The sequence below is a fragment of the Ursus arctos genome, unplaced genomic scaffold (assembly GCF_023065955.2).
Source record: "Ursus arctos isolate Adak ecotype North America unplaced genomic scaffold, UrsArc2.0 scaffold_32, whole genome shotgun sequence".
In the NCBI taxonomy this organism is placed as follows: Eukaryota; Metazoa; Chordata; class Mammalia; order Carnivora; family Ursidae; genus Ursus; species Ursus arctos.
In genome coordinates this window covers 21,128,680-21,148,334 of record NW_026623008.1, presented here as the reverse complement: position 1 = coordinate 21,148,334, position 19,655 = coordinate 21,128,680, and the positions used below count along the sequence as shown (strand labels likewise).

The window sequence follows — 19,655 nt, the reverse complement described above, 5'->3', positions numbered from 1 at the left end:
ATGAGCATTGGAGGGCAGAAAGAAATATATGAAATATAAGATATACATGTTAGGGTATATGCCTAGACAATCCTTATAAGGTTATATACTAAACCACTTACAGTAGTTGGGAAACTAGAAAGGGGAACTTCTAGAGAAGAAAATGGAGAAGAAAGGGAAAATAGGATGGAAACCTCTTTTCACTGTATACTCTTTTATACCATTTGAATTTCGTACATGTACTACTTATTAAATATAAACATATAACTTTTTTAAAGGATAATCTTTGTCTCCTCCCACTAAAATGCAAATTACTGAGCGTAAGAACTTTTTTTCTGTTTTATTTGGTGTGTATCCCTACGGTCCAAAACAGTGCTTGGTAGATCATAGATGCTCAAGAAGTATTTGTTGAGTGAATGAATGAAATAAAGTAACTGATCTCACAGCATTGTTGTGAAGGTCATATAAGGATGCTACAACTCCGGGGCGGGCGAGGTGGAGGGGGGGGGGAGAAGAACTAATGTATTAAAATCATACATTAATACAGATCCACCAATGACCTTATGTTACTAGACCTAATCAAACGAAAACAAACAAAAAACCCCTGTATTCTGGTTGAATGTTTCTCTCCATTTAACCCAAAACAAGGAAGTTTAACTGTATTAGAAATAACCATATCTGGGGCGCCTGTGTGGCTCAGTCAGTTAAGCGTCTGCCTTCGGCTCAGGTCATGATCCCAGGGTCCTAGGCTCGAGTCCCGCATCAGGCTCCTTGCTCCGAGGGGAGTCTCCTTCTCCCTCTGCCCCTTCCCCCAGCTCATGTGCTCTCTCGCTCTCAAAAAAAAGTAAATAATCTTTAAAAAATAATTTAAAAAAAAAAGAAAAGAAATAACCATATCTAAACAGAAATGTCCCAATTAAAGGCGCCTGGGTGGCTCAGTTGTTAATTAAGCATTTGCCTTCGGCTCAGGGCATGATCCCAGGGTCCTGGGATCGAGCCCCACGTCAGGCTCCTCCGCTGGGAGCCTCCTTCTTCCTCTCCCACTCCCCCTGCTTGTGTTCCCTCTCTCGCTGGCTGTCTCTCTCTCTGACAAATGAATAAATAAAATCTTAAAAAAAAAAAAGAAATGTCCCAATTATTAATTCTTTTACTTTTATTAACAACAATTGTAAGAAGAGGAGCCCAAATTTTCAGTTCCTGTTCTTTTCCATGTTAAGAGATACGAGTCTGGCATTTTGCTAATGAAAATATTCAGGTTCACTGCAAGCTAGCTCAGGATTCAATGCAATAGAGATACTAAAAAAGTTAATCATTTAGAATTTAAAAAAATATTAAAGTTAAGCTTTCGTCAGTGACTCTTTCTAGAATAGGATACATATAATTAGTAATACCTTACGGAGAATATTTAGTGGGGGGGGGAAGGTGGCTAGAAAAGCTCTAAAAAAATCTTAACATTAAAATTTCTGCCTTCTAACTCAGCAGCATTTCAATGACATTCCCACCAAAGCGCATAACCTGAAGACTCACATGCCATGAAGAAAAATCAGACACGTTCAAAGTGACCACCTGTAAAATAACTAGTCTGGACTCTTCAAAACTATCAAGGTTATAAAATACTTTAAAGACTCAGGAACTATTCCAGATCAAAAAAACTAAAGAGATATGCCTACTAAATGTAAAATATCAGTGTAGACTTTCTTTTGCTACAAAGAATATTATTGGGACAACTGATAAGGTCTTGTAGGTTCTCAATGTTAATGCTAATTCTGTGCTTTTAATAACTATTATAGCTACATAAGAAAATTCCTAGGTTTTAGGATATTTTAGGGGTAGAGAGGTATCATGACTGCAACTTAGTTTCCTTTTTATTGAGGTGAAATTCATGTAATAGTAACCATTTTAAAGTATACAATTCAGTATATTTAGTGTACAATTCGGTGGCATTTAGTACATTCATAATTTTGTGCGACCATCATCTCTATCTAGTTTCAAAACAGTTTTGTTTTTCTCCCAAAGGAGACTCTGTGTATCCATTAAGCAGTCACTCCCTCACCAAGCCCCACCTCCAACCCTTGGCAACCACTCCTCTGTTTTGTTTCTGCGGAGCTACATATTCTGGATACTTCATATGAAGAGAATCATACATGACGTGTAACATTTGGCTACTTTCACTTGGCATAGTGTTTTCACTGTTCATCTATACAGTAGCGTGTTTCAGTATTTCTTCCCTTTTTTAAGGTTGAGTAATATTCCACTGTGTGTATGTATCATATTTTGCTTACCCATTATCCATTGATGGACGTTGTTTCTCCCTTTTGTCTATTGTGAATAGTGTTGCAATGATGCAACTTTAAAATGGTTCAGGAAAAAAAAACCTCTGTGTATATGTGTGTGTGTGTGTGTGTGTGTGTGTGTGTGTGTGACTGTATAGATAGAGAAAAGACGACAAAGCCAATGGAGTAAAATATTAACATTTGAGGAATCTGAGGAAAGGATATTCAGGAATTCTTTGTTGCATTCTTTCAACTTTCTGTTAAGTCTGAAATGATGTCAAAAAATATTTTAAATTAATAATTGAAAAAATTCCTGCCTTCTGAGGACACAGGAAACTAGGAATTCTCATTTACTGCTCCTGGTGGGGAGGTAAACTTACAATCAACATAAAGGAGAGCAATTTGGCAATATCTGGTAGAACACACTCTACGATCTAGCACTTCCACTTACAGGTATAAATCCTCAATCGAGTGTTTTTTTAAACTGTGGATCACGATCCATTGAGAAGTCAGCTTAGTAGGTCAAAAACAGCATTTGAAAAAAATGAAATAGAATACAAACCAAAAAAAAAAAACAGAGGATAACCCTCATAGTAAAGATTAAGAACTGCTTTGTGAAATTTTCTTTTCAACTGAGATGAAACTCAAAAATTACGTTGAGTAAGAAAAGCAAATCACAAATGATTAACTACTATATAATTAAATTTACATGATGTTCAAAAGGTAAAATAGTATTTTTAGGTATACATTCATAGGTAATAAAAACTATTTCAAAATACAATGAAATCATTTACACAAAATTCAGGAGAGTTGTGACCCCTGCAGGGAAAGGAGAGGAAGATGTGTTTATAACGGGTACACCTGGACTAGAGAATTTTTTAAACATAATTTGTATAAATTATATATCTGTATTTTTCAGTATATATAGAAGGTATAAGGATTCCTTCCGTCCTCCCTCCCTCTTCTTTCTTCCCTCCCTCCCGCCCTTCCTTCCTTCTTTCCTTCCTTCCTTTTCTTTCTTTGAAGGTATAAGGACTTTCTGCTTTTGGTCTGTACTATTCCAGAAAGGGGCAGAGGTGGACAGCCATACTGAGTAGGGGAGATCTCTCTTATTCAGAACCAAGGGAATTAAGCTGGGAGGAGAGAGAGAGATTGATAAACCTCTGAAGAAGGTTCAAATGAATAAATGGGTCTGAGGGAAATTTCAGAAAAACAGACAAGGCAATACTCTCTATGGTATATAGGTATGGATATATAAGAAAAAACATAAAAACATGGACTGAATCACGCCAAATTCATGAAAACAGATTTCTATGGCTAGGGAGAAAAGAGGCTAAGACTAGGAGGAAAACAAAAAAGACAAAAACCTTACCAGTACTGTTCTATTTTAAATTTAAAATGTTAACATGTTAATTCTGGGTGATGTGTATATGGGCTACTTGTTACATTAGCCTCCATACTTTTCTATATGTTTTTAATACGGAAAAGCCTTTCTAGTGAATATCTATTTCGATTTTAGATATTCATATTTTTTTATTCTACTTCTAGGAACTTACCTACAGGAACATATATATGTATGCGCTTATATAAACATTCACTGCAACTTGTTTGTAAGAGCAAACTATTGAGAATAACCCAAAATGTCCATCAAAAGGACTGCTTACATATATATTGTGCTACAACTATGTAATCAAGAAAATTTTTAAACAAAATAAATTTATATGTGTTGATACGAAGAATACTCCAAATTGTGTTAAATAAAAAATACTGGTTGCATATTTATATTAAATACATATAGAATATACCTATTAAATACATATTTATGTAAAATATACATAGTAAAATATAATATGCATGTAAAATATATATGTGTTAAATATATATTTATATTAAAATATGTGTATGTCTATGTACACTCATATGTACTCAGGTACATATGAATGTACTCAGGTACATTCCGGAAAGAACCCAAGGAATTAAGGGATGGGGTAGAAGGACACTTTACCTTGCATTAGATTCATCTGTATCTTTTAATCTTATTCCACATATTTATATCACCTATTTAAACAAATTTTTAACTATATATAGCATAATACATAATGCATATATAATATAATGCAATACATAAAATGTAACAATGTACAATAGTCCCCCCTTAGCCATGGTTTCACTTTCCCATGGTCAACCACGGTCTGGAAGCAGATGACCCTCCTGATGTATGGTCAGAAGATCAATAGCAGCCTAAGACTAGGTCACAATGCCTGCGTCATTCACCTCCCTATGTCTCATCGCATAGCATTTTATCACATCACATTATCGTAAGAAGGGTGAGTACAGTCCAACAAGGTATTTTGAGAGAGAGACCACATTCATATTAACTTTTATTATGGTATATTACTGTAACTGTCTATTTTATTATTAGTTATTGTTGTTAATCTTAACAGTGATTGCATCTAGAGGATAGAATTTAGGGGCCTTTTACTTTCTCCATGATATATTTCCATAATGTTTAAATTTTTCACAATGGGTATATATTATGTGTGTGACGAAAAAAATTTTTTTAAAAAAACAAAATCTTTGCAAGAGATAAAAGTCGATCTTCTCTTTGGCTTAATGAAATGTTTACATTTTGATTCCCTATTTAAGTTTGTGCTACAGACAAGGTGTTCCTTTCCCATGTTAAAGGAAGGGTTTTTAATTATTTTGTGATTTTTTTTTTTAATGACAAACACTGGTTCTTTATCATAGCAAGGATTTTTTCTATAGCCAGAGATATAACCTACTAGATATTCTTCTCCACTCCATAAATTCTGCTTTAACTTTTCTTCCTAACTAGTCTTCTTGTATAATCATTTGTTGCTGAATAATACTGAATATTAAAAGAATTTTCATTGAAACGGACTTGGAGTTATATTCTTCTTGTCATGCCTCAAATATTCCAAAAATGCATTGTTCTTACTTGCATTTTATTTTATTTTTTACTTATTATTTAGTATTTATTTTATTTTATTTTTTGCTCTGACTTGCATTTTAAAACAACATTTTATAAGCAAAGAACAAATATGGAGAGTTGCTAGTCCAAAGGAGTATCTTGTTTTTCTTTCTCAAGAATATAAATTATAAAAAAGGTCTAAAAGAAAACATTTAACCACAGCAAGATTGTAAGGTTGTTTTCTTTTAAGAAACAAATGAAAAATAAAATTTGCTTTCAGGTGATAGAGTTAAAACTTACTAACCGTGATGAAAAATCTCTATTGCAGTTCCTAAAAGTTTCCTTAAAAATAAACTAAACTAAAAGGACATTTAGTCATAAACAAGGAAAAAGAGTCTCTACACCTTAAGCTGGCCCTTTGGGCCTGGAGCTACAAAATACTAATCTACGTTTTATTCGACCTAGAAATATTTATCTCAGGAGAGTAGTCTGAGCAGGGGTACAACAGTAATATATACTAGCGGGCTTGGCGTTAAGAGAAAAGCCACAACGTCAGAGGGTCATTGGCAAGGAATTCTCGTTTTTCTACTAACAGAACAACTGTTTGGAAGAAGATTGTTGGAAATGGACAAAAAGAACTACTGAGAAGAAAGCATGAAGAAGGTTAGAATGCAACAGTCCAGAACAATTTAAAAGGACCAGGACCAGGGACCAAACTCCTTTGAGAACTGACTCCCACATCCTTTTCCTCTTCTCATCTTTGTTCTTCTCAAACTTGTCTTTCTCAATCATTCCAATCTTCCCCAATTTTACCTAGTTGTAAAGAAAAAAATCAAGATCTGCCCTACATCTCAATCGTGTCCACCTCTGCTGTATCTTTCTATCATGGAATCTCCTCCTTCCAGGGGAAGGCTTTATCTCAATTTCAGAGCCACCTGCCATAGCCAGAATTTTAAAGTGACTCATAGCCAGAAAATCGGTGAAAATCCTCTAACCCACTAAAAGAAAGAAAGAACTATAAAAAGGACTATATTCACTTACCACGAACCTGCTTTTTTATTTCTTTGGCAGAATCCAGCCATGTCTGTAAAAAGAAGAAAAGGCATTCACACACAGCTCCAAAACACACAAACCACAGAGTACCAGAGCAGGATTACTGACCATTTTCGAATAGATTCTCTTGGTCAATCTCCATTTCTGATATTCTCCGCATTAATCTCACACAGCATAGTAAATGTGAGCAGACAAACAGGGGGCCAGACGGTCAGGCTTGAATCCTAGCTCCACTACTTCCTAGCTGAGTGATTTTAGGCATCTCTGTATCTGTTTTCTCATCTACTAGAGGAAATTAAAATGAGATACCAGTAGTACTGCCTCACGTATAGACTTATTGTGAAATTTAAATGAGTTAATATATGTCAAGCTTTTAGTAAACAAGAAATGCTAAATAAGCACTTGCTATTTTTATCATTCCATAACGAGCAGTAGAGATATAACCAGGATTAATTAACATCGCCCAGATCTTATTTTTCCCTCCAATTCTGACCTCCAATCTCATTTAAGTTTTCTATGTCAGCAGCATCTGGTACACGTTTCATGCTCAGTTAATATTTACTGGATGAGTGATTATGTCGTTTTGCCTGACTACTCTTGCCCACGCTAACCTTTCCTTTTACTGTTCTCCAACCCCCCTTAGAGTCTACAGACCCATTAGGGCAGGGGTCTTCAATTCATGGTGGACCATGAAAAATAATGGCACTTGGAAAGAGCCTCACCATTAACATCTTTGGCAGGCTCCTTGGGAAATGTTTAAAGACAGAAATTTCTAAATTAAATTGTTCAAAATATTTTTATTGATATAAGAGACATACAGAAACATACCTAAAACGTAAGTGCATAGATCAATAACTTACCAAAGTGAACACATTAGTTTACCATTGTCAGCACGCAGGAACCCCTGTCCTGCTTCCTCCCAACCCCTCTCCATTCCCTCCTCCAAAAGGTTTAAAACTGAATTTTAGTGATATTTAGAAAAGGAGAATAAAGTACCCACTCCTCACCCTCTATCAACAAAGACAAAAGGCACAAGGTTACCGTTCTATCTGCCCTGCCCAAGAAATGAACTTGAATTCCACAATCTTATATTCGATGATCTACTACTTTAACTGTTTTATAAAGTAGTCATCAAAACAGACAATAAGCACAAGAGTGAGGATTAATTTCCTTTTCTCTTCCCTTTCCCCACAATTAACACAGAAGATTAAGAAATGTGTTAAAAATATACCGCTTAATATAAAATTGTTCCTTACACTAAAAACTAAGCACACACTTGTTTAAGCCCTGTCAGAAAGGCAGTAACCCTCATTTCTCATTATGATTAAAGAACTTTAATTTGTTGCAGGTCCAAAGGCAAAAGAAGACTTCAAAAGCACCAATTAATAAGTTTCATGGAACCTCTGAGAATCATCATTTATACCACGCAACCCAGAACTCTTAACGGACTACTTTTTACTACTTTGGAATGAAACATCTTTCACCATAATGAGGCAACTCTATATTTTCCACTATTTTTTAGAGAACTCTCCCAAGATAACCTGAAGCTATCAAGTTTCTTACAGGGATTTTTCAGCCATTCTATGACACATAAGGAGGGCAAACCCAGATTTCTGTCAATCACACGTGACTCCAAGGTGTAAGTGACTTTATAGAACAAATTACTATTGCTTCCGTATCTGGTCCTCCAAATCCAAATATAAAACCATGTGTTCAAGATAATAAAGATCAAGGTATACAAGAATAGGTACTTTTATGCTTGATTTAAATGATTCAATACACAGCATTTTTATTTAGCCACCAAATATTTGAGGAATGCCCCCATGTGCTGGCACTGTAGTTTCAAAAAAGGATTTAAAAATAGCACTCGTCCTCAAGGAGCTGTCAGTCTAATGGAAGAGGTGATGACTATCAAATCAATAATTGGTTTGTTCTAGGTGTTGACAGTAATGTGTGAGAGCGCTCTGATAGAGCATAGGGTGTTCTAGGAGCACAGAGGAGGTGCACCAAAATGGACTGGGGATAAGAGGCAGTTAGGAAATGTTTCTCAAGAGAATGTTTGGGAGACCTAACCTACGTCTTCATGGACTAACAAGAGTTAGCCAGGCAAAACAGAAGAGGGAGTAAATAAAAAGGCAGGGGGTATAAGAGAACATGACACATCACAGTTGCTCCATGTAGGTGAGCATAGCTGGAACACAGAGGTGAGGAGGGGAGATACAAAATGGAAGAGAATGGCAAGGGTCAGATCAGGGGGGACACAGTATTTCACCACAAGAAACTTGGACTTTATCAAGTTCCAGGCGAGGGGAAGCCATGGAAGGATTTAAAATAAAGGAGTGACATGACTTAGGGGAAGCAAGACTCTATAAAGGGAGACCAAATGAGGGGCTGTTGTTGAGAATGATAATTGTGGTACAGGAGAGGATAATGGTTATGGATACAGGCTTTGAAGTCCGACAGTCTTGAGTTCTAATCCTGTCTCAACCTCTCTACCACTTACTAGCTATGTAACCTTATATAAGATCATCTAAGTCTCAATATTCTTATATATATAATTGGAATGAAACTACCCTCCTCGGGGTGCATGGGTGGGTGACTCAATCAGTTAAGTGTCCAACTCTTGGTTTCAGCTCAGGTCATGACCTCCAGGTCCTGGAATTGAGCTTGAGGATTCTCTCTCTCTTCCTCTGCCCCTCCCTCCACTCTCTCTCTCTAAAATAAATAAGTAAACTTTTTTTTTTTAAAACCTACTCTCCTCACAGAGTTTTTATGGATTAAATTATTTGATGTACATAAAAAGCACATAACCAGCACTCAATAAATTGTGCTGTTGATCATCAAAAGGGCTTGCTAGGATGAAGTCTATGGGACAGAAAAGATGTGCATTAAAAGACATATACCAAAATGTTCCCAACAGCAGTATCCTTTTTTTTTTTTTAAGATTTTATTTATTTATTTGACAGAGAGAGAGACAGCCAGCGAGAGAGGGAACACAAGCAGAGGGAGTGGGAGAGGAAGAAGCAGGCTCCCAGAGGAGGAGCCTGATATGGGACTCGATTCCAGAACCCCAGGATCACGCCCTGAGCCGAAGGCAGACGCTTAACGACTACGCCACCCAGGCGCCCCCAGCAGCAGGATTCTTAAAAGCCCAAACTATATACAAGACAAACATCCGTCAATAGTAGAATATACAGTGTGGTATAGTCAGACAATGAACTTTTATACAGAAATGAGAATGAATGATCAACTGCTACTCACAACATGTATGAATCTCAAACACACAATATGGAACAAAATAAAAGAAGCCAGACCTAAGAGAACATATGTATGATTTCATTTTTACAATGCAGTTTAAAAACAGGCAAAGCTAACTGATGGTGATAGATGTCAGGAAGACATCTGTTACTTTTAATGGGTGGGATGGGAGTAACGATTGTTAGGGGATAGAGGTAGCGACTGGGAGGGGGCACAAGAGGGGATTCTGGAGTCCTGGTAATGTTTATTTTCTTAATCTTGGGGGTATTTACACAGATGGGTTCACTTTGTAAAAATTCTTTGAAATATGCATGTATGTTTTACACACTTTCCTGTATTACGATAGACTAATAAGCAGTGAGGAACTAGAGATAGTTATATGTAAACTAATTTCTCAAGAGAATGGTTTTGAAGGAGAGGTGAAAGAGAAGGTTATGGCTAGGGGAAAGAGACAGGAATTAACTTATAAAGTAACAAAATATTGAGAGGACAAAAGTTATAGAACTGTATCTTATTAGGGATCTTTTTTTTAAGATTTTATTTATTTATTTGAGAGAGAGAGCGTGCACACGCACAAGCAGGGAGCCCCATGCAGGACTTGATCCCAGGACTCTGGGATCATGACCTGGGTTGAAGGCAGGCGCTTAACCGACTGCGCCACCCAAGAACCCATCTTATTAGGGATCTTAAGATGCCCCCAAAATACCAATTCTGGATAATCTTCTGGTTTCTATTTGAATACGTTCTGTTGCAAGGATTCCCCCCCCCTTCTTTTTTAAGGATTCCTTTTAAGGGTCCGTTTTGCTGAACATTTTTTGTGTGTTAAATAAATCAACATTTTATTTATTTATTTATTTATTTAATACTTTAAACGGAATTAAAAGTTTGTGCTTTAAAAAGTATCACATTCCTTCTTGAGCTTAAAAAAAGTTTCAAAATAATAGAGATGAACAACAGTAATAGGCTGATCTAGATCTCTATTCCTTCAGCTGAAGAATTACAGGTCTCGCAGGTAGTCTCCTACTTTAAAACACCTTCTCACATGCTCGCTTTAGCAGCACATATACTAAAATTGGAACGGTACAGAGAAGATTAGCATGGCCCCTGAGCAAGGATGACACGCAAATTGGTGAAACATTCCATATTTTTTCATAAATCCTTACTACTGTCTATGTAAATGTTGCGTGCCACGTCGACATTTTTAAATATTAAAAAATTTCATAGCCTAGGGGCACCTGGGTGGCTCAGCTGGTTAAGCATCTGCCTTGGGCTCAGGTCATGATCCCGGGGTCCTGGGATCGAGCCCCATGTCAGTCTTTGTGCTTAGTGCGGAGTCTACTTCTCCCTCTCCTTTTGCCTCTCCCCCTGCTTATTCTCTCTCTCTGCTTGTCAAATAAATAAAATCTTTTTTAAAAATGTAAAAAAAAAGGGGCGCCTGGGTAGCGCAGTCGTTAAGCGTCTGCCTTCAGCCCAGGGCGTGATCCTGGCGTTCTGGGATCGAGTCCCACATCGGGCTCCTTGGCTGGGAGCCTGCTTCTTCCTCTCCCTCTCCCCTGCTGTGTTCCCTCTCTCACTGGCTGTCTCTCTGTCACATAAATAAATAAAACCTTTAAAAAAAATGTAAAAAAAAATCAATAAAAAAATAAAACACCTTCTCACATGCTGTCCCTTTCACTTGGAATACCCTACCCCAATTTCTTCATCTGGAAGATTCCTGGCTATCTTTTACAATTCAGACCTTATGTCACTTTCACAGAAAACCCCTTCTATATGGGTGCCCATCTTAACTGCTGCCCCCTCGTCAGTCTGGGGGCTTCCTGAGCAAAGAGACTATGTCCTTCATAGCTCTGCCTGGCACAAGGTACATGCTGTCTACTCAATAAATGTTTGATGAATAAATGAATAAACAAATGAAAAATGCTACTGAAATAAACCAATATAGAGAAGATGAAGTTTCAACCTAAGGCAATGTCATTTAAGTAAGTAAAATGAATAGGAACTTTTCATATCTTTTGCAGCAATTATAACCTTAGGTCATATTTTAAGAAAAAGCCCTAAGAAAGAATATGCCCTGAGTTGGGCATCAGCTACCTTTATGTGGAGGTCCTAAAACCCTGCACATACATATAAGTGACCTATACAAATCCTTATCTTTTGAGGTAAAAGACTTATCTAATAAGCTTCACAAGTCTGTCTTCCTTAATTTGAGGAATAACCATTGTTTATGCTTCTGTTAGTATGTTGACTTCAAATCACTGCTCCAAGATATTTATAGAAATTCTATAGCACAGTAACTCTAGGTCTGACTCTTTAAGTATTAAAAAAGCCACATTTAAATTCACTAGAGATGTCAAACCAAATCTTCGGAGCAAGACACAAGATCCCAAATATAGCCTCCTACTCTACAAGTATGTTTACAAAATTCATTTTAGTCTTTCTGATTTACCAGACAATAATGACACAATCATTATTGGTACTTGCCTTCAAAGATAGTCATGAATCAATTTAAAACAATCCATCCTTTCAGATGACTGGAAGTTAAATGCCTCACACTACTGATTTAATACTCACTCAAGTGGTGTTTGCTATTTGCCTTTGCAAGGTGAAAGAAAGACCCTCCTGGCTATGACCGATTATCTATTCAGAGTTGAAAATTTGACTTCTAAGGTAAGAAAATTCATCCACACAGAAAATGGAAGAAAAGAGAAAGGAGACCATATGCCATTGAATTGAATGAACTCATTTAAAATTCTCAGTATTTACCAAAAGAGCTCAAGATTTTTGCTCAGGGAGGGAATTTGGGGGAAGGAGGGTAGGAATTAATGCGGGTGACATTTCTCCAAGAAAAAAATCCTTGATTCATTCATAAACCCCTAAGCAGGAATAAAGAGTAGGAAACAACTATTTAACTCATATAACTTTGATTCATAGTAGTAATAAATGTCTCATAGGGCTATAGAAGTTTGCTCCTGACTGCTTTTCCTCTTCTCTAGCCAGACTCAGCCCGATAATAGGCCTGTTATTATGCATTCAGTAGGGAAAGAGAGCAAGCAAGCCATTCCATGTGAGAAAAGTCAATTCAATTAACCTTCCTCCCTGCTGAAGGTACCCCATCGTCTACAAACAAAATGCAAAGATCCAGATGTTCTTAAGGAGAGAACTTACATCTACAAAGGACAAATCTTTACACACAAAAAGAAAACAGACAACAGACTGGGACTGGAAGAGTATAGTCATCTCCATTTTTATTTTGGTTCACATTTTTTCCCCACGGTTTGAGGAATTAAGTTAAAAAGAAAACCATAAGCCCTTAGGTTAAGGCCCCAAGTCAGGCCCCAAGACTTAATATCTATCTAACTTAACTACAGTTTCAACCACCCAGAAATGTAACCTTTGACTAGTCAACATGGGAATTTCCTGGTCAGCACTAAGATATTTACTAATAGACCCTTTCTGTTCCCCTTGGAAGGTGACCGTGCCTGAAACAGTGGATTCTTTCCTACTAATTTCTTCTTTTCCACTCCCTCTCTACCTTAAAAAACCTTCCCTTTCCTGTAGGCTGTCAAAGCTCCCGTCCACTTGCTAGCTGGAACAATGCCCAATTCATGAAATGATTACTAAGGCCAATTAGATCTTTAAAATTTACTTGGTTGGATTTTTGTAATTTAACAGGAATTAATTCTGTAGGTAGGAAACAAAAACGAAACGTATAAATCAAGGAAAGAGGAATAAAAAGCTGAAGAAGAAAATCATTTAGGAAGGAGCAGGAGGCAAGGCGTTTCAGGAGGGGACAGACTGTGTAGCTGAGAGGAAGCCACTCTGCCTTTATATGTTTCAGTTTTCTCATCTCTAAAATGGGGGGACTGAGCCCCAGGAGATTTCATAACTCTAGTAGCCTTTGTGTTTTCAGAATGACAGAAAATTTGGATAAATCACTAACAAACATTAATGGTGTTACACATTTAATCATTTCATGAATCTCTGTATATACTTCTAAAGAGAGCATCTGGAAATCTGTTTGCTGTCAGTAGATGTATATAAGTAATGGGAACTAAAATGAAATCTAATAGCGTGACGGGCAGAGCAACTCCACGGTGTCCGAGGGCAGCTCAGCAGCTGCAGCACCCACTGCAGGAGGGGTCTTCCACAGGTCCCCCCTCTACCCTCCAGGCCAGGGATAAAATTTAGCAACAAGAAGGAAGCAGTTCACGCGGCGTCAGTGGTCTGAGACTAAACCAAGGCCAGGGCCCTACAGCCCTATCCCCATCAGCCTGATAATCACCAGCATTGCCTACTTCTGGGCTCCTGGGCCAGCAAGATGTTGGAATGAGACGCACAGTCCGCGGCTGGGGACACCCAACCTAGTCCCACTGGCAAGGAACCAGTAACCAAGGGAGGAGCGCCCTCCCCCACCCCCCACCGTGGCTCACCGCAGAAGCCCAGCCAGTGGGTTCCAGGGCCTGCCACTTCTGCAGGGGCACCTTCCCGACCCCGCCAGCAGTCTGGCCCCAGTGCCCCGCACCACCGCTGTGACAAGGCCTTCTCTTACCGGTCCAAGCTGGCCATTACCGGCTGCCACATGGTGGCCTCCCCGCCATCCATGCCCCAATCACCCCAAGGCCTTCTGCTACCACTCCAAGCTTGTAGCCCAAGGCCACACGCACCATCACACCGATGCCCACCCCTATCCTTGCCCACACTGCCCCAAGGCTTTTTCATTCCCCTCCAAATTGGCTACCCAAAGCCTGTGTCACGACCCCCTATGGCACCAGGCAACCAGGCCACAGCGGGCCATCACTGCTCCAAGCTGCACCTAGGCCTTTGGCCAAAGACGCATTCTGCTCCTTCATCAATGTAGCCAGCATCAGGCTGACAGCCAGGGGAGCAGGAGTGAGCCCTCCCCTTAGCTCATGGTCCCCTCTGCCACCAGCCTGGGTCAACAAAGAGGTGGCATTTCTAAGTTGGGCTCTTCCAGATAGCTGGCTAGGTGATTGGCTCCACGCTGGGCTAGAACTTACAAGGCTGAGGAACTCTTTCCTTACGTGTTTTGGGGAGGGGAAGATGTCATCCACAAAGAGTTAGCACTGGGCTCCATAAACCATGGATTTGGAGCTGTGGTTCCAAAGCTAGTCCTGGCTCTGGTTTTCCCTTTCTATTGACATGGCAAAACTAAAAAGTCCACTACCATTGTGGTTTGGTGAGGAGTGTGGGGAAACAGGGCCTCTCCTTACTGTTTTTAAGTTAATTGGTACCTCCATTTTGGCCAGGAAGGAAGGTAGACAGTAAGATTCTACTAGCTTAATTCTACAGAGGGAAGGTCACACAAAAGATCATGAATCAGAATGGCTTTGGCCTTCTCAATAGCAACATTGGAAGCTTGAAGACAATGGAGCAATGCCATCAAAATTATGATGGCAAATAATTTCAAGTGTAAAATTCTAGACCCAACCAAACTAACAACCAAATGTGAGGGAAGAATAAAGACATTTTTTTAGACCTATAACATCTCAAAAAGATTACGTCTCATGTGTCATTTCTCAGAAGAAGCACTCTATCAAAACACAAGGAAAAACTAGGACAAAAGAAATAGGAGACACATCACAGGAGTGAGGCAAATCAAATCCCTGGGATGATGGTGATAGGAAATACCAGGGACAGTTATGCATAAGCAGAGAGAGCACTTCATCCATACTGAAGAAGTATGACTCAAGAGATAGAATACTGAAGAAGAATTGTCATCACCAAGATGGCTTTTGCTACGGTATTGGCCTTTTAACCTGCCAATGCTAAGGTAGGTCTTCCCCAAATTCATTTTTGTACAAGATTTGCTTGGCAAGTTTCTGCTTTCCCTTCTATGCCCTACTTCCTGGATCAGCCCAAAGACCTTCATTTTAACCCAAAGAAAAACTCTGCTTTGACCTATTTCACTGAATTTAGAAGCAGAAAACAGAGAACAGTCCATTACCTCTGACCATGTTCCTGTTGGACAGCCCGTAAAAACCTGGACCCTACTACAGACCTGACAAATGCCCTGAATATGATGAGCCCTATGTTTCCCAGGATTCACTTGCCCACTGACTTCCCCAAAAGGGTCTCTTATAAACTATCAGGGAAGTTGAAACTAGATGATGAATCTGAAACAATAGCTTTTCTCTTCTAGAAATATTTTACCTAAGAGGGGTAATAATGCCTTTTTTTTACACAGCCGGGTTTATACTTTACTATTCAGCTTTTATATTAGCCACTTTTAATATCACTCTACACTTAAATATTTAAATGACTATAAATAAAGCAACTGAATATTTGCTTGTAAAGATTTTGAGAAGTATTATAAAGGAAATAAAACCTGCCGACAGGACAAGTATGGATGGCGTCAACATGGGTGAAAAGTTATCAATGCGACTCAAAGTTTTGGTAGCAATGTGGGTCCTAGAAGCTCAGCTGCAAGTGGAAAAGAATCTCCTCCACTGAATGCCTTTAGATGAGCTAGCTTCTCAAAATTTAACTACGCGTGGTTCATAGAAGTTATTTCCAGTTATATTAAGTAAGTATTCAGTGATTTTACCGACCTGCCAAATTCAAGCATTCTCAATTATTCTCAAATCAACCTTCGATCTTTTTCTTTTTTTTTTTTTCCTTTGCACCCATAGTGTAAAAACATTGAACTTTATCTCACTGAGCTTGTACAACATAAAATAGTTTTCAGAGTATTTTCCTTGATTCATTGGAGAATTTTCTGGCTCACAGCTGCTGAATGTTTTTCACTGTAGTTTGGGGGGTTTTGTTTCATTTTTTAATTACCTTCAATCTTCCCTTATTAATGGAACTTTGAGGCTTCAGTACACGTTGGTTTGAGCCTTTAAGGACAAAGATTAAGTCCTTCAAGAACAATATTAACCTAGTGCTGGCAGACATAGTTCTTCTGCTTGAACCAACAGTCACTCACATGGAAGGACAAACTGTTGCAAACTACTAGGTAACTACTATATTCTACAAATAGATTTTATTTAGGCAAAGGGCAATTCCATGTCTTCTAGTTTCCATTATCTAACTCAAATAATCCAATCTATAGAGTCAGCCGTTGTTAAAGGCTGCTGCCCCTCAACTTTTCTTAATAAATATAAATTACCCTGGAGAAAGAACCAACAAAACGGACTTTTAAATATGTCATATACAAAACTCTCTCTCCATGACCTAGCTCCTGTGTAGCTCTCCAGATTCATCTCTTACTCTGTTCCTCACTTCCTATTAAAGTTTAGCCAGGCTCCTAGCTCCTCCAATGCCACTATCTCAATTCTAGGCCTTTATGCAAGCCATTCTTTCTCTACTTCACTTGCCCATTTAATCCTTCAGTTCTCGGCTCAGGCATCACCTCCCCAGAGAAGACTTTCCTGGCCCTACCCTGTCATGACATCTCGTATTTCCTTTTGTATAACACTCGTCACACTAAACTCTAAGATCTAGAGGGCAGGGACCATGTCTATCTTATTCACAGCCCTATCCATATCATCTAGGATAGCACCTGCAAAGACTTATTAAACTGGACCAAAGTTTTCATCACTAGATTTTAAGCTATATTTGTAATTTTCAGTAAATTGGCCTAGGAAATAATTCAAGTTTTCTGAAGTAAATACCTGACTTTTAACCTTTCCTTCCTCCTCCATGTTCTCACACTTTCTTTTACTTCTTTCAAAAGTTAACTATTTCCTTTTGGGCTAGAAGAAAATGTCAGCTTCATTGTAGGACTGTTTCAATAATATTGGGACTTTATTCTCTTTTATAACATTACTCTCAAATTATAACTATATATCGTAATTATCCTATAATTATAATATTGATAGATCCTCCACTCAACAAATATTTACTATGCAACTATTAGATACAATACTAATTGCATAATATATGAAGTTATTGGTATCTACTTGCTAATCAGGACATCATAGCTCTGTACTTCCCCTGTCCTTTAAAAAGATAGTACAGTAGATACTTTCTCTCAATGATGAAAGAACACATCAGCAATGGCCTTTTCTTTAAAATGTTCTAGAGGGGAAAATCTGAGAAACAAGAATAGGCAAGAATAACTCTTAAAGACACTGTATCTTGGAGAGGCAGGCACAGATACACTCTTAGTGACAATAAAAGAATTTAAATAAATATTTTGACAAGCAGTCTCCTCACCTTAGAGGTTGCATTATCCCAAATGGCTAGACCAAAGTAGTCCTCTTCCAAGAGATTGAGGTGCTCACACACTCGTTTAAGCAAATCTTGTCCCTTAGCATGTTTCTGCAAAGACATACATATTTTGAGGTTTCCTTTTATTGCTGTATGTATCACCAAATAAAATAAGATGTCACTTCCCAATTTCCTCTTTTATCCTTGGTTACCACCACTTTCAGATGGTTTATACAGTTTAAGTAGAACAATATGGGTTATAAAAATCCTGTTTCTTAATTTGTCATCTGAAATATGCAACACACTTATAGTGGCTTGGAAATAGAGCTAGAATTCAAAGCAAAATTTTACCTTCCCTTCATCGACCATTCCTTACCTCCATCTTACACATCACATTCTTTATTTTTGGTACAGTACTTCCTGAAGCCTGCTATGGGCTGCTGTCATCATGACCACCTAAATTCACTGAATCTAATGTCAACATTGACAGTTAATAGTGACTATGGAAATCATTAGACTTGCAACCATTCTCAGACCAAATGTCCCAAGAGAATGAGCTATGTCTCAGCTCCCTGCTGAAAAGGGAAAAAGTCTAGATACCCTACAGACATTACCTGTTGCAGCAGCTTTTTCAGTTGTGCTACGAATCGTTTTCTTAGTGTTTCTTTACCTAGAAAATCAAATCACTGCCAAATTTGGGTACTAATATTCCAACTTAGCCTGACTTAAAGGCTAAGATTATAGTCAAAAGTACTGGCTCCTCCATTTACAAGCTAAATAACCCAGATCAATTCAATTAATAATTCTGAACATTAGCTTTCTCACATGTAAAATGATAAGAATATTTATACCTATCCTACCTACTGGAATTGTTGAAAAAAACCGAACATGCTAATGACCTCTGAGAAATATATTTTTTACAATACTTCAAAAAAAATTAGAACTCATTTTTGACACACACACATCCTCTCAACGAGCACAGCTCTTTTTAATGACTGTTAATAATTCACACAGATGTTAATTCATTTTCAGACTTAACCCATCTATAGTAATCATTTTCTTCATTTTTTCTCTATTTTCACTCCAAATGACAGAAATGATTTGGGAATTCTTCACATACACATCCCTACTCCCTTATTTATAATTCCAAAATCCAGAAGCTCTAAAAAGTAAAATTTTAGGCTTTTTTTGGGGGGGGGGGGATTCCAAAGTTCATTCGAAGGCAAATCCTGACCTGAACTGTTACGAGGCTATTTACAGTCTTAAGTACCCAACTTAGAATGAATCTTGGTACCGCCACACACCCTGCTGGGTGTGTTATGAAATATGCAGCATAAGTACTTACTGCCTTTCTAAAACCCAAAATATTCTGAATTCTGAAACATATCTGCCCCCAAATGTTTCAGGTATAAAGAACCCAGATCTGGACCTCGGTCTGAATGGGAAGAATGTGTGGAATAGCTTTTCTCATCTCTCAACTAGGTAGTGGTGAGAAGCAGAAAGAGTAGACTGTAGGTCTCTGGTTACCAGGTATAGCAGCTATTTTCAAAGTGTTATAGTGTATTTTTCTTCATTTCTTTTTTGAAACTTGGAGAGGGACTGTCTATTAATAGATATAGTGTGATATTTTAGACTATTAGTGCTTTGCTATATTTGCATTTGCATATAAATAATTCAATTCATAATTACATACCTAAAATACAAGTATATGTGAATTATATACATCTTATCAATAAAGGCTATTATTGGCAATAATCACAATTCCCTTATATCAAGCATATCATAATTGATAATTACTGCTCTAGTTAAAGAAATGGTTAGTAGATTTTTAAGGATTTTAACTTATCTTTGAGCAAAAGAATAACCAAGTAACTGACATTTTTGTTCAATCCTGACTCGATTACTTATTTTTTCAGAAAATAACAGAGTATTTTAAAAAATGGGATTACTTGGTTTAAATTTTTTATATCCTATTTCATAAGGCTAAA

General features: G+C 37.8%; 1 protein-coding gene and 1 non-coding gene across 51 annotated transcripts in view; one reads left to right on the top strand and one right to left on the bottom strand.

Annotated features, from left to right (window-relative positions):
* Positions 1-19,655, bottom strand: part of EPB41 (erythrocyte membrane protein band 4.1) — a 193,891-nt gene that overhangs the window by 79,045 nt on the left and 95,191 nt on the right. For all 50 annotated transcript variants that reach the window (XM_048221912.2, XM_057305293.1, XM_048221913.2 and 47 more), the window contains exons 4-5: positions 17,674-17,778; positions 6,226-6,268 (exon numbers count right to left, since the gene is read on the bottom strand). In XM_048221912.2, the coding sequence (XP_048077869.1) occupies positions 6,226-6,268; positions 17,674-17,778 (148 nt within the window). The remainder of the gene's footprint in view (positions 1-6,225; positions 6,269-17,673; positions 17,779-19,655) is intronic.
* On the top strand, positions 10,538-10,644 carry LOC113268651 (U6 spliceosomal RNA). The gene has a single exon (XR_003321186.1). It is a non-coding gene; the product is annotated as a U6 spliceosomal RNA (small nuclear RNA).